Source organism: Centropristis striata, chromosome 20, assembly GCF_030273125.1.
Source record: "Centropristis striata isolate RG_2023a ecotype Rhode Island chromosome 20, C.striata_1.0, whole genome shotgun sequence".
Classification (NCBI taxonomy): Eukaryota; Metazoa; Chordata; class Actinopteri; order Perciformes; family Serranidae; genus Centropristis; species Centropristis striata.
The window spans coordinates 35,455,479-35,471,806 of record NC_081536.1 but is presented as its reverse complement, the minus strand read 5'-3'; the positions used below and the strand labels follow the sequence as shown (position 1 = coordinate 35,471,806).

Below are 16,328 nucleotides of genomic sequence, written 5' to 3'. Positions count from 1 at the left end.
ACTAAATGACCAAAAAAAGACACAAAATTACTAAAATAGACACAAAATGACAGAAAAAAGACACAAAATGACCAAAAAAAACTAAGTTACTTAAAAAAGACACAAAATGACCAAAAAAGACACAAAATTACTATAAAAAAAACACAAAATGACAGAAAAAAAACTAAGTTACTTAAAAAAGACACAAAATGACAGAAAAAAGACACAAAATTACTAAAAAAAAAGACAAAATGACCAAAAAAAACTAAATTACTTAAAAAAGACACAAAATGACAGAAAAAAACTAAGTTACTTAAAAAAGACACAAAATGACAGAAAAAAGACACAAAATTACAAAAAGACACAAAATTACAAAAAAAAAGACACAAAATGACAAAAAAAAAAACGAAATTACTTAAAAAAGACACGAAATGACAGAAAAAAACTAAGTTACTTAAAAAAGACACAAAATGACAGAAAAAAGACACAAAATTACTAAAAAAAAGACAAAATGACCAAAAAAAAACTAAGTTACTTAAAAAAGACACAAAAGAGTGTTGAGAAGGCCCTGTCTCTACAGATTAGTAAGAAATGTATTACTGTTTTTTACAGAGCCCTAAACTCTAATTCTCCTCATACCTCACAAACCACCAAGCAAGCTTGGGAGGAAGATCTTGGCATTGCCATAGATGATGCTGACTGGCGGGAAGTCTGGTCTCAGGCCATGAAAATCTCTGTGTGTAATCGCACCAAATCCATACAGTTCAGAATTGTACATCGCAAACATATAACACCTGTTGTCAAGAGCAAAATGGACGCTAATAATTCCCCACTTTGTTGGAAATGCAATTCTGAGACTGGAGATTACTTTCACTGCCTCTGGTCATGTGTGAAGTTACAAATGTACTGGTCTAGTATTGTGAATGAGCTGACTGCCATCTTTGGTGTCTCAATACGGATGGACCCTATGTGCCTGATACTTGGTCTCCCGGATAATCAGATCACTGACAATAAACACAGAAGACTTTTCAATATACTAACTTTTGCTGCTAGAAAGAACATTTTACTCATCTGGATCAAGAATGTTGCTCCAACAAAAAAATCATGGCACAACATCGTTATGGACTGCATCCCTAGTGAGTACATCACATGTATGCTTCACTCCAAAATAGATGCTTTCTATAGGGTCTGGAACCCTTACTTACACTGTCATCCTCCTTGCTTTGTGGATTTCCCAAATCAGCCTAGCCTGTCTCATAACGTTGTTCTAAGTGCTCACTTTCTAATAAGCACCTTCTGGCCTTGTTGTGTTTGTATGCTCTGTATTTATTGTCATCTGGATACGGTTGTGTCTTGCGTGTGTCTTTTACTCCTCTTTTTTGTCATGTCTGAGCAGTTCTGTGTGTTTTGTGTTCTGAAAAATGCAATAAAAAAAAAAAAAAAAAAAAAGACACCAAATGACCAAAAAAAACTAAATTACTTAAAAAAGACACAATAACTAAAAAAGACGCAAAATGACAAAAAAACTAAATTACTTAAAGACAAAATGACAGAAAAGACACAAAATAACCAAAAAAAGACACAAAATGACAGAAAAGACACAAAATAACCAAAAAAAGACACAAAGTAACCAAAAAAAGACACAAAATGACAGAAAAGACACGAAATGACAGAAAAAAACTAAATAACTTAAAAAAGACAAAATGACAGAAAAAAGACACAAAATGACTAAAAAAGACACAAAATTACTAAAGAAAAGGCACAAAATGACAAAAAAACTAAATTACTTAAAGACAATATGACAGAAAAGACACAAAATAACTAAAAAAGACACAAAATAACTAAAAAAGACACAAAATAACTAAAAATAACTAAAAAAGACAAAATAACTAAAAAAAGACACAAAATAACTTAAAGACACGAAATGACAGAAAAAAGACACAAAATGACCAAAAAAAACGAAATTACTTAAAGACAAAATGACAGAAAAGACACAAAATAACTAAAAAAGACACAAAATGACAGAAAAAAAGACACAAAATGACAGAAAAAAAAGACACAAAATGACAGAAAAAAAAGACACAAAATGACAGAAAAAAAGACACAAAATGACAGAAAAAAAGACACAAAATGACAGAAAAAAAGACACAAAATGACAGAAAAAAAGACACAAAATGACAGAAAAAAAGACACAAAATGACTAAAAAAAAGACACAAAATTACTAAAAAAAGACACAAAATGACAGAAAATAAACGAAATGACCAAAAAAAACTAAATTACTTAAAAAAGACACAAAATAACTTAAAAAAGACACAAAATAACTTAAAGACACAAAATAACTAAAAAAAGACACAAAATAACTTAAAAAAGACACGAAATGACAGAAAAGACACAAAATGACCAAAAAAAACGAAATTACTTAAAAAAGACACAAAATGACAGAAAAAAGACACAAAATAACTAAAAAAGACACAAAACAAAAAAACCAAAATACTTAAAAAAGACACAAAATAACTTAAAGACACAAAATGACAGAAAAAAAGACACAAAATAACTAAAAAAGACACAAAATGACCAAAAAAAACGAAATTACTTAAAAAAGACACGAAATGACAGAAAAAAGACACAAAATGACCAAAAAAAACGAAATTACTTAAAGACAAAATGACAGAAAAGACACAAAATAACTAAAAAAGACAATAACTAAAAAAAAGACACCAAATAACTTAAGACACGAAATGACTAAAAAAGACACAAAATGACAGAAAAAAAGACACAAAATGACAGAAAAAAAGACACAAAATGACAGAAAAAAAAGACACAAAATGACAGAAAAAAAGACACAAAATGACAGAAAAAAAGACACAAAATGACAGAAAAAAAGACACAAAATGACAAAAAAGACACAAAATGACAGAAAATAAACGAAATGACCAAAAAAAACGAAATTACTTAAAAAAGACACAATATAACTTAAAAGACACAAAATAACTTAAAGACACGAAATGACTAAAAAAGACACAAAATAACTAAAAAAAAGACACAAAATTACTAAAAAAGACACAAAATGACAGAAAAAAGACACAAAATAACTAAAAAAGACACGAAATGACAGAAAAAAAACTAAATTACTTAAAAGACAAAATAACTAAAAAAAGACACAAAATTACTAAAAAAAGACACAAAATAACTAAAAAAGACACAAAATAACAAAAAAACCAAAATACTTAAAAAAGACACAAAATAACTTAAAGACACAAAATGACAGAAAAAAGACACAAAATAACTAAAAAAGACACAAAATGACCAAAAAAAACGAAATTACTTAAAAAAGACACAATATAACTTAAAAAAGACACAAAATAACTTAAAGACACGAAATGACTAAAAAAGACACAAAATAACTAAAAAAAAGACACAAAATTACTAAAAAAGACACAAAATGACAGAAAAAAGACACAAAATAACTAAAAAAGACACGAAATGACAGAAAAGACACGAAATGACAGAAAAAAACTAAATTACTTAAAAGACAAAATAACTAAAAAAAGACACAAAATTACTAAAAAAAGACACAAAATAACTAAAAAAGACACAAAATAACAAAAAAACCAAAATACTTAAAAAAGACACAAAATAACTTAAAGACACAAAATGACAGAAAAAAGACACAAAATAACTAAAAAAGACACAAAATGACCAAAAAAAAACGAAATTACTTAAAAAAGACACAATATAACTTAAAAAAGACACAAAATAACTTAAAGACACGAAATGACTAAAAAAGACACAAAATAACTAAAAAAAGACACAAAATAACTTAAAGACACGAAATGACTAAAAAAGACACAAAATAACTTAAAAAAGACACAAAATGACAGAAAAAAGACAAAATGACTAAAAAAAGACACAAAATGACAGAAAAAAAGACACAAAATGACTAAAAGACACAAAATAACTTAAAAAAGACACAAAATGACAGAAAAAACTAAATTATTTAAAGACAAAATGAAAGAAAATAACTAAAGACACAAAATGACAGAAAATAAACGAAATGACAGAAAAACTAAATTACTTAAAAAAGACAAAATGACAGAAAAAAGACACAAATGACTAAAAAAGACACAAAATTACTAAAAAAAGGCACGAAATAACTTAAAAAAGACACAAAATAACAAAGACACAAAATGACCAAAAAAAGACACAAAATGACAAAAAAACTAAATTACTTAAAGACAAAATGACAGTAAAGACCAAAATAACTAAAAAAGACACAAAATAACTAAAAATAAACGAAATGACCAAAAAAAGACACTAAATGACAGAAAAAACTAAATTACTTAAAGACAAAATGACAGAAAAGACACAAAATAACTAAAAAAAGACACAAAATGACAGGAAAAACTAAATTACTTAAAAAAGACACAAAATGACAAAACTAAATTACTTAAAGACAAAATGACAGAAAAAAGACACAATATAACTAAAAAAGACACAAAATAACTAAAAAAAGACAAAATAACTAAAAAAAGACAAAATGATGAAAATTACCAAAAAAATCTAAATTACTTAAAAAAGACACGAAATGACAAAAAATAAACGAAATGACCAAAAAAAGACACAAAATGACAGAAAAAACTAAATGACAAAAAAAACTAAATTACTTGAAAAAGACACAAAATAACTAAAAAGGACACAAAGAAGACACAAAATGACCAAAAAAAGACACAAAATGACAAAAAAACTAAATTACTTAAAGACAAAATGACAGTAAAGACCAAAATAACTAAAAAAGACACAAAATAACTAAAAATAAACGAAATGACCAAAAAAAGACACTAAATGACAGAAAAAACTAAATTACTTAAAGACAAAATGACAGAAAAGACACAAAATAACTAAAAAAAGACACAAAATGACAGGAAAAACTAAATTACTTAACCCTCCCGTCGTCCTTCCGGGTCAAATTGACCCAATCTGTTTTGACTATTCCTTCTTTCCTCCCTCCTCCTGCCTTCCTCTCTTCTTTCCTCCTTCCTTCTTTCCTCCCTCCTCTATCCTCCTTCCTTATTTCCTTCCCTTGCCCCTCCTTTCTTTCTTTCCTTCCTTTCCTCCCTCCTTCCCTTCTTTTCTTTCCTCCTTCCGCTATCTCCTTTCCTTTCTCTCTTCTTTCCTTCCTCCTGATTTCCTCTCCTTTCCTCCTTCCTTCCTTCTTTCATCCCTCCCGCCTCCATCCCTTCCTCTATCCCTCCTCTCCTTCCTTCTTCCCTTCCCTCGCCCCCCTTTCCTTCCCTCCTTTCTTTCCTTCCTCCTTCCTTTCTGCCCTGTTTCCTTCCTTCCTCCTTTCTTCTCCTCCTCCCCTTACTTTCCTCCATCCTCCTTCCTTTCTCTCTCCTTTCCATTCTTTCTCCCTTTCCTCCTCTCTTCTTTCCTTACTCCATCCTTCTTTCTTTCCTTCCTTCTTTCCTCCATCCTTTTTTACTTCCCTTTGCGTCCTTCCCTCTTCTTCCTTCCTCGACCCGAGGACAACAGGAGGGTTAAAAAAGACACAAAATGACAAAACTAAATTACTTAAAGACAAAATGACAGAAAAAAGACACAATATAACTAAAAAAGACACAAAATAACTAAAAAAAGACAAAATAACTAAAAAAAGACAAAATGATGAAAATGACCAAAAAAATCTAAATTACTTAAAAAAGACACGAAATGACAAAAAATAAACGAAATGACCAAAAAAAGACACAAAATGACAGAAAAAACTAAATGACAAAAAAAACTAAATTACTTGAAAAAGACACAAAATAACTAAAAAGGACACAAAGAAGACACAAAATGACCAAAAAAAAGACACAAAATGACCAAAAGACACAAAAAAACGAAATTACTTAAAAAGACACAAAATGACGTGAGTCCTGAGTTCTTCCTGAACATCTACATGTGTTTTTTGTGAAGAAAAAAGAAATAGCTTTGTTAGAGCGATCTACAAAAACTGTTACATCTCCCTTTTTCAGAAATCTTCCTGCGTTTTTAATATGGGAGCCAATGAGGCTGTTGGTGGTGTTGGTGGATCATCTGTGCGTCGTACGCCCAAACTATAACTCTGACAGCTTTACCAGAGGATTGTGAGGGAGAAGACGAATTTTCCTACGTTTCTATGTATAAATTATTTCTGTAGAGTGGAATTTGCGGCCTGGAGCGCAGTTTTCAAATTTATTTTTTGACAGTTTTTTCTCTCCCTCTACACTCTGGCGATGATGTCACACACTGTGACACGAACATTCCGTGCAATACACACCCATTATAATCTCAGAATTTCTCCAAAAATGATCATGGTCATTGAACAGGGATTGATAAAAAACTATATGACCTATCGAAACGTGGATTAATACACCGATACACAAGACTTGTGTCTACTGTTTAAAGTTTAAATGGAGTCTCTATGTCAGGCTTGGGAAAAAAGGAGGACTCAGATGCAGATAGGCAGTAGTAATGACAGGCTTTATTTTACTGAATGGATTTCTCATAGACAGAAATGATAAATCAACAAGCTATGAAATTCTAGAAAGTCCGAAGACACACCAAGAGCACAAAACAACACAGAACCAAAAACGCTCCCGAAGGAGGAAAATAAACTACTCTGATCTTATCAGGAAAACTGTATGAAAATTTAGAAACAAAAAATCACTCCGAAGAGGAAAAGCACACAGGCTATGAAATTATCTTCTCTATCTATGTTACAAAATTATCAAACAGAAAACACTCCAAAAGGAGGAAAACAACGCTACAAAAATTACTCTGACTAGAAAAATAAAAAAGCTAACCAGAAAACTATGAACAAAAAATCACTCTGTTTCAGAGGAAAGACAATTGAGAAAACAAAACTTGACACTTAACTTTGACTCAATACAGGACTGTGAACAAGGCTGGAAGCAAACGACAGGACGACGAAATACTCTGGCAACGAGGACGGGGGAAGACAAAGACTATATACAGACGGGGGAACACAGGTGGAAACAATCAGGGATCAGGGAAGACACCAGACCTGACACAGGAGGAAGGGCAAGTGACCTGAAACAAGAGGGAAGTTACTTTTCAAAATAAAACCAGAAGTTACTTTTCAAAATAAAACCGTAAATTCACAAGACAAAAAACCCAAGACAAGACATCCCTCACACTCTAGGTGAAATTATGCCGGAGAAGTAGACGTTTAAATATCTCCAATTATTGTTCTTTTTCCCTCATTTTTTTTCGGCCGTCCCATTCACTTCAATGCAATTCGTATTCTGTAGAGAAAAGTAATAGCACACCGATCCCGATCAAACCGCACGTTTTGATATATAATTTGTCCTGCAACTCTTCAAGTTGTAGGACAAGTAGCGGGACGAAATTGCGTCCGGAAGAGGAAGAAGAAGAAATCCACAGTATAACAGTAGTGCTCAGTGCGATTGCCCCGTGACCCTAATTAAGATTTAAATAAAATAAAAAAATCCACATGATTAATGTTATAATGTAAATAAAATGAAAAAAAGTCAAATTTGTCAAAGTCCATGTGATGTCTTTAAGTTTTGTTTTATCAGCCAAAAACATTGATATTCAGTTCAAATAATTGAAAACAGAGAAAAAATGGACTGTCCATGTTTTAGCCCTCAAAACAGAGTACTCATATATTTTGCATATAAAAATGTACTTAACCATTCATTAATTATCACAATAGCTGGCAATAGGATTTAACACAAAAGAAAACTGCCAATATTTTTTTGGCATTGAATTTAATTGCCTGGATTGTTTAACCAAATCTATATTTTAAGAATCTGTACTCTTGGTTTAGTTATCCATGTTCCTAAATGAGTCATTTGTGAGAACAGATTTCCACATCAATGCTGATCAGCTTGTACTGAAAACCAGAAGTGATCCTCGACTCTGGGGAGCCCCAAACAAAATGTCTGTCTGTCAGTTACAGGTGGCTGAGCATCCTTACTAACTGTCTCTTGACTTTGTTTGTCTCTCCTGATGATGCGCCGCTGCCTAAAACTAATGGAACCATCTTTCTCATGATGAAGTCTTTATTTTAAAAGTACCTATTTGCTCTTGGTATCTTTTGGATCTTTGCAGGGAGAAAAAATGGCGACACCTGGTGAGGAAATCTTATCAATTTTAGAAGATTTGGGAGCTGAGGACTTTGAAAAATTCAAGTGGTTCCTGCAGGGGAAGCTAGGAGGCATCCAAGCAATCCCAAAGAGTCGGCTGGAGAATGCAAACCGGATAAAAACTGTGGATCGGATGATTGAGACCTACGGTGAAAAAGCGATTGACGTGGCCAGAACAGTTAAAGAGAAGATAAATCAGAAACTATCAACCCCCCCCTTCAAACTCGAAGGTAAGTCAGAATCATGATTCATTATAAAGATGGATGTAAAAAGATTGAAGTTGTAGGTTACAGAGAGTTTAACAAACTCTCTCTGATCTACAAATATAGACATTTCATGTCTTGTTGCACTATGGATTATAGAACAAGCGTCCAGCAGAGAAATAAAATTAAAGTCTCTCACAGAACAAAAATGATGAACCTGACGCAGACAATTCTGTTTTAGTTGCTTCCAGCTGGTTAAGATGTGCACACACTAGAGTCACTGTAAGTTTTTCTTGGCCAACATTACTTCCCTCGATAGGACTCGAACACCGTCTGGTTTCTCTGGAGACCATCTTTTCAGGACCTATTGTAGTTATTAATCAAGCTGAACAGATTTCACACATAAAGAAATGTGTACACTTGTTAGACAACAAATTCATGACTCACATTCACTGTTACAAACCCTCATTGGTTTCATTGTTCTCTTCATTCAGAGATTCTTCCACGGTGCCAGCCAAAACTCAAATCCAATTTAAAAAAGAAGTTTGAGTGTGTGTTTGAGGGGATCGCTAAAGCAGGAAACCAGACCTTTCTGAATCAGATCTACACAGAGATCTACATCACAGAGGGAGGGACTGCAGAGGTCAATAAGGAACATGAGGTCAGACAGATTGAAACAGCATCCAGGAAACCAGACAGACCAGAAACAAGAATCAGACTAGAAGACATCTTTAAAACCCCACCTGGAAGAGATAAACCAATCAGAACAGTGCTGACAAAGGGAGTGGCTGGCATTGGGAAAACAGTCTTAACACAGAAGTTCACTCTGGACTGGGCTGAAGACAAAACCAACCAGGACATCCACTTCATATTTCCATTCACCTTCAGAGAGCTGAATGTGCTGAAAGAGAAAAAGTTCAGCTTGGTGGAACTTGTTCATCACTTCTTTACTGAAACCAAAGAAGCAGGAATCTGCAAGTTTAAAGAGTTCCACGTTGTGTTGATCTTTGACGGTCTGGATGAGTTTCGAGTTCCCCTGGACTTCAACAACACTGAGACCCTGACTGATGTCACAGAGTCCACCTCAGTGGATGTGCTCCTGACAAACCTCATCAGGGGGAAACTGCTTCCCTTTGCCCGCCTCTGGATAACCACACGACCTGCAGCAGCCAATCAGATCCCTGTTGACTGTGTTGACATGGTGACAGAGGTCAGAGGGTTCACTAACCCTCAGAAGGAGGAGTATTTCAGGAAGAGATTCCCAGATGAGGAGCAGGCCGGCAGGATCATCTCCCACATCAAGACAACACGAAGCCTCCACATCATGTGCCACATCCCAGTCTTCTGCTGGATCTCTGCTGGAGTTCTGGAGGAGCTGATGGAAACCAGAGAGGGAGGAGAGCTGCCCAAGACCCTGACTGAGATGTACATCCACTTCCTGGTGGTTCAGTCCAAAGTGAAGAACATCAAGTATGATGGAGGAGCTGAGACAGATCCACACTGGAGTCCAGAGAGCAGGAAGATGATTGAGTCTCTGGGAAAACTGGCTTTTGATCAGCTGCAGAAAGGAAACCTGATCTTCTATGACTCAGACCTGACAGAGTGTGGCTTCGATATCGCAGCAGCCTCAAAGGACTCAGGAGTGTTCACACAGGTCTTTAGAGAGGAGAGAGGACTGTACCAGGACAGGGTGTTCTGCTTCGTCCATCTGAGTGTTCAGGAGTTTCTGGCTGCTCTTCATGTCCATCAGACCTTCAAAACGCGTCTCCACCAGAGTGCTGTGGACAAGGCCTTACAGAGTCCAAACGGACACCTGGACTTGTTCCTCCGCTTCCTCCTGGGTCTTTCTCTGGAGACCAATCAGAATCTCCTACGAGGTCTGCTGACACAGACAGGAAGTAGCTTACAGACCAATCAGGAAACAGTCAAATACATCAAGAAGAAGATCAGTGAGGATCTGTCTGCAGAGAGAAGCATCAACCTGTTCTACTGTCTGAATGAACTGAATGATCGTTCTCTAGTGGAGCAGATCCAACAGTCCCTGAGATCAGGAAGTCTCTCCACAGATAAACTGTCTCCTGCTGAGTGGTCAGCTCTGGTCTTCATCTTACTGTCATCAGAAAAAGATCTGGATGTGTTTGACCTGAAGAAATACTCTGCTTCAGAGGAGGCTCTTCTCAGGCTGCTGCCAGTAGTCAAAGCCTCCAACAAAGCTCTGTGAGTACAGAAGTAGTTGGATTCATGTGCCTTAACTTTAATACTTTGCTCTCTTTTTAACTTACACCTTTCTTTGTTATTGTGTCTCCAGTCTCAGTGGCTGTAACCTGTCAGAGAGAAGCTGGGAAGCTCTGTCCTCAGTCCTCAGCTCCCAGTCCTCCAGTCTGAGAGAGCTGGACCTGAGTAACAACGACCTGCAGGATTCAGGAGTGAAGAGGCTGTCTCCTGGACTGGAGAGTCCTCATTGTAAACTGGGAACTCTCAGGTCAGATCATTGTCTTAAATTATTTGAAATGTTTCTTCAAACTTGGGAGCCTCTGGAGGATCCTGAATGAATGAATGAACCTTTATTGTCATTGCACAGAGTACAAGTACAGTACAACGAAATTAAGCCATCAACCCGTCCAGAACGCATAATACACCAACAAACAATATCACAAGGTAGACAGGACAGGAAGACAGGGTGAGAAGAGAGATAAAATACAGCACACATGGGGAGAGGAAAGGAGGAAAAAAGCCTGAAAAAAAACCAAAGCAACATGGCATGGTACACTTTCACAACATGAATAGACGTATGACGTGCGGGGGGGGGGGGGGGGGGGCAGCAAAGCCAGGCGGCCATCCGGACCTGCAGCCATTTGCGGCGCTGTTCACAGACCCGCCTGTCTCGCTGGGGGTATGAAGCGTCGAAGGCGTGGGTTGGGGGGTGGTTGGGGGAGGGATGTATGCATATCAGTATATGTGGAAGTTCGTGTATAGGCCTGAGACCCGCCTTTGTCAAGCACCAAACAGTTCGTCTCAGTTCGCTGGAATAACAAAAGCGATAAGCCTGGACGTTGCTAAGGAGATGACCTTCCTTCCTGGGCCAGAGCAAAGGCAGACAGTTCAACAGGTGGTAGTGGAGTCGAGAGGGGGGGAGGATGGGATGGTAGTGTCTCGCTACATTCCTCAGCAGGGAAGATTAGCAACGGCCTTCGAGCCAAGGCTGTTGTTTGGGGAAGCCAGATAAGATTGGAATTTGAGCTGTGGGTGGAAGTGGCAGCGATTTTCTGCTACTAATCCTGTCGATGGTAAAAATGTCCCTCCTGATCTCCAGATCGATCCCTTTCCAGGGCTGCCACCTTTTCCTGGATGGTATCCATGGTGCGGTTTATAACCACAGTCTGAGTTCCGACAGCCCTGGCCATACATTCAATCATCACGGGCAGCTTAATGGGGCCTTTTACAGCTGACACCATTTCCTTTGTGTTTCGATAAACCAGAGCAAGGCCCAATCCAATCAGCAAAAGCCCTGTTATCACGGTTCCGAATAGGTAAATATCTTCGATGTCCTCCAGAGACGAGCAGATGGTGTCAATTTCGTTAAGAGACCAGTTGATCAAATCCATGGTTTTTGGTTTTTGAGAGCAGTGTAGAGAGAGTCTTCCAAGTTAGACAGTAGACAAGACGAGACGAGAGGAGCGAAGCAGGGAAAAACACAGTGGGAGGGAGAGAGAAAAAAGATGCGACCGCCTCCGTTGAGAGCCAAAGAGAACACCTTGATGTTCATGGGACTCCAGAGGCACTATCTTTTTGCTACTTTGTAATGGCATTGTAGCAGCTGTTCTCTTAATCTGATGTTTTTGTCTGGCAGAAACCTTCCTCATTGTGCCTTTATCTGCACGAACCCATGTGTGCTCTGAATCAGCCACAAATCTCTTAACAGTAAAATGATCACGATTAAGTTTTCGTGAAATATCTAAGGTTTTCATACCTTGTCCAAGTCATTGAACTATTTCACGCTTTTCGGCAGCAGAGAGATCCTTTTTCTTTCCCATATTGCTTGGAAATGGTCATCTGCTTAATAATGTGGAACGCCCTTCTTAAGTAGTTTTTCCTTAATTGGGCTTACCTCGCAAACTAATTATCACAGGTGTCTGAGATTGATTTCAGTGATCCAAAGAGCCCTGAGACACAATACCAACCATGAGTTTAATTGAAAAACAAAACATTTATTCTACAATTCTATAATGTCATTCAGCCATCTTTTATCCAAAGTGACGTACATTTGAGAGTTAATACAACACAAGCAAAGATGAAGTCAAGAAACAACACGTGAGTCAGTGCCGTGAGTTAAACTGAGTCCATTAGGACGTCAGTGTTTTTAGGTAGGGGGAGCGGACAGTGCCAACAGTTTCTTTTTAATTAATTAATTTTTTATCAGTGTAGATCAAGAGTGAAGGTGTTCAGTTAAGAGTTGGTCTTCAGTCTCTCCTTAAAGACTGATCAAGACTCATTGATCAGATGGAGTTTGGAAGTTGGTTCCACCACCTGTAGGGGCTCTACAGAGGAGAAGAGTCTGGTTTGAGACGTAGAGGCCTTCAGCAGTGGAGGAGCCAGACGTCTTTCACTGGAAGAGCGTAGTGGACGGGAGGGTTTGTGGACCTGAACAAAGGAGTTCAGATCAGCAGGAGCTGCTGTCTGTAGACAGAGACAAGGCTTTAATGTGATGCTGCTGAGACAAAAATAACATGAGAAGAAATATATCTGTGCAAATGAACAAGGGACAAATGATCTTCAGAAACTATACACAAAATGAGAAATATATTATTGAATGCAAATATATTCTATGAACAAATTTGGAAATATACTGAGTGCAAATTTTCCAAGATTCCAAGATTTCCAAGATATTCCAAGATGGCGCCGTACTAGTCTGTTACAGCAGCTCCGTGTATTTCTGTAGTTTTTTGTGTTTTTACTACGTTTGCTGTGTGTTTTTTATCTTTATTTTTGCACTGTCCTGTGCATCTCCGCAACGCACAACAGCGGGGTGCTTTTTGGAACTTTTGGACACTTTATAACACTTTCAATTGCACTTGAGTCTCTGCGGTTCACTGGAAGCCATGCCGACACCACTCGTCAGCATTGTTTACACCCGCGACCAGCTGATGGCCCTGAGGCACAACACGGCCGGAGAGACGTACAGACACACCATACCGGAGGAGCTTAAGAGGTTATGGCGAGGCTGCAGAGCGGGGGTTAAACACAGGATGGGGAAGAGGAAGTTTAAGCCCTATATCCCTGCAGTCATCACTGGAAACGTGAGAAATTTGGCAAATAAAGTGGACGAACTGGAAGCACTCGCCGGGACACAGAGGGAGTACAGGGAGTCCAGTATCATGTGTTTCACGGAAACGTGGCTGCACGACCTGATACCGGACTCAAACGTCACCATTACCGGCTTCCAGACGGTGCGAGCCGACAGAGACACCGCCGCGACCGGTAAGAAGAAAGGAGGGGGGCTTGCCGTGCTCGTAAACAACAGGTGGTGTCACGCCGGGCACGTCACTGTTAAAGAGCGGGTCTGCAGCCCGGACATCGAGCTCGTCGCCGTCGGACTTCGTCCATACTATTTGCCAGGGGAGTTTTCCAGTGTCATCGCCATCACTGTTTACATTCCTCCGTCTGGGAACGCAGAAGCAGCTTGTGACATCATCCACACTGTGACTGCATGACTACAGACACAACAACCTGGAGCCTTCATGTTCATTACAGGTGACTTTAACCATGTGTCTCTCTCATCCACTCTCCCAACCTTCTTCCAGTTTGTTAAATGTGCCACCCGGGAAAATAAGACTTTGGACCTGCTGTACGCAAATGTTAAGGATGCGTACAGCTCCACCGCCCTGCCACCGCTTGGCAGGTCGGATCACAACCTTGTCCTGCTCTCACCATCATATAAGCCTGTGGTTCAGCAGCACCCAGTCACAGTGAGGACAGTGAAGAAGTGGTCTCCTGAGGCCATGGAAACACTGCGTGGAGCGCTGGAGGCCACTGACTGGGATGCTCTGTATGAGCCACATGGTGAGGACATTGATGGCCTGACTGACTGTGTCTCTGAGTACATTGGGTTCTGCATTGAAAACTCCATCCCCACTAAATGGGTCCACTGTTACCCAAACAACAAACCGTGGGTAACCAGCGACCTGAAGGCTCTTCTTAACAAGAAGAAGAGGGCTTTTAGATCACGGGACAGTGCAGAACTCAAACGTGTACAAAGGAAGCTCAAACGCAGCATCAGGGAGAGTAAGGACAAATACAGAAGGAAACTGGAGCACAAACTGGAAGACAACAACACCAGGGACGTCTGGAGTGGGATGAGAGAGATCACTGGCTTCCAGAGGAGAGGTGGGGGAGCAGCAGTGGAGGGGAACGTGGAACGTGCAAACGAGCTGAACCTTTTCTTCAACAGGTTCAACTCCAACCACCCCACCCCCGGCAGCCCCTCTACTGCTTCTCTGAACAACAACCTCCCACCTCCCCCCATCACCCCCTGCCCCACACCACCCCCGTCACCTCCGCCCACCCCCCCACTGACTTTGACCACAGACCTTTTCACACCTCCAGTCCCCAAGACATCCACACATCCCCCACAGCCCCCCACCACCTCCAGCAGCAGACACCTCTCTGCACCATCACCGTCGACACCCCCCACCCCCCAGTCTGGACTACACATCACTTCCAGCCAGGTGAGGAGAGAGCTGGAGAGGCTCAAGCAGAGGAAAGCTGCGGGACCGGACCGCATCAGCCCTCATGTGTTGAAGGCGTGTTCCAGCCAGCTCTGTGGAGTTCTCCAGCACCTCTTCAACCTGAGCCTTCACCTTTAGAGAGTGCCAGTGCTCTGGAAAACATCCTGCCTGGTCCCAGTGCCCAAAAAAGGACGTCCTGCTGCACTGGAGGACTACAGGCCAGTAGCACTGACCTCTCACATCATGAAGGTCATGGAGAGACTGGTCCTGGCACACCTCAGACAGCTGGTGTGCCCACTACAAGACCCCCTGCAGTTTGCATATCAGCCCCGTGTTGGGGTTGATGATGCAATCATCTACCTGCTGCAGAGGGCTCACTTCTCCCTGGACAGACCCAACACCTCAGTCCGAATCATGTTGTTTGACTTCTCCAGTGCCTTCAACACCATCCAGCCCAGACTGCTGAAGGCCAAACTGGAGAACACACAGGTGGGCGCTCCCCTCATCACTTGGGTCGATGACTATCTGACGAGCAGGCCGCAGTTTGTGAGATTACAGAACTGCGTGTCTGATCGTCTGATTAGTAACATCGGCGCCCCCCAGGGGACTGTACTGTCCCCCTTCCTCTTCACCACATACACTGCTGACTTTCAGTACTGCACTGAGTCGTGTCATCTGCAGAAGTTCTCTGATGACACGGCCATTGTGGGGTGTGTTGAGGGCGGAGGGGAGGCTGAGTACAGGGACCTGGTGGACCGCTTTGTGAAGTGGTGTGGGGAGAACCACCTGCAGCTGAACGTGAGGAAGACGAAGGAGATGGTGTTGGACTTCAGGAGGAATAAGCCCCCGCCTTCTCCTGTCAGCATCGGTGGGACAGATGTGGAGATGGTACCTGCATACAAGTACCTGGGGGTCACTCTGGACAATAAACTGGACTGGTCCACCAACACAGAGGCCATTTACAAGAAGGGCCTGAGCCGGCTTTACTTCCTGAGGAGGCTCAGGTCCTTCAATGTCTGCAACAAAATGCTGCAGATGTTCTATCAGTCTGTTGTGGCGAGCACCATCTTCTTTGCTGTGGTGTCCTGGGGGGGGCATCAAAGCAAAGGATGCCAACAGACTGACCAAACTGATCAGGAAGGGAGTCTGTTGTTGGCTCCAAGCTTGTCACCCTGGAGGAGGTGGTGGAGGACAGGATGCTGGCAAAACTGCTGGCTGTCATGGACAATCCCTCCCACCCCCTCCACAAAACACTGGACAAGCTAAAGAG

At 39.9% G+C, this 16,328-nt stretch overlaps 1 protein-coding gene across 1 annotated transcript in view; it reads left to right on the top strand.

The window, feature by feature from the left end:
• LOC131993215 (NACHT, LRR and PYD domains-containing protein 12-like) overlaps positions 1-16,328 on the top strand; it is a 171,941-nt gene that overhangs the window by 6,516 nt on the left and 149,097 nt on the right. The window contains exons 3-7 of the mRNA XM_059359004.1: positions 8,096-8,360; positions 9,176-9,402; positions 10,084-10,282; positions 10,355-10,550; positions 10,642-10,815. Coding sequence (XP_059214987.1) covers positions 8,096-8,360; positions 9,176-9,402; positions 10,084-10,282; positions 10,355-10,550; positions 10,642-10,815 — 1,061 coding nt within the window. The remainder of the gene's footprint in view (positions 1-8,095; positions 8,361-9,175; positions 9,403-10,083; positions 10,283-10,354; positions 10,551-10,641; positions 10,816-16,328) is intronic.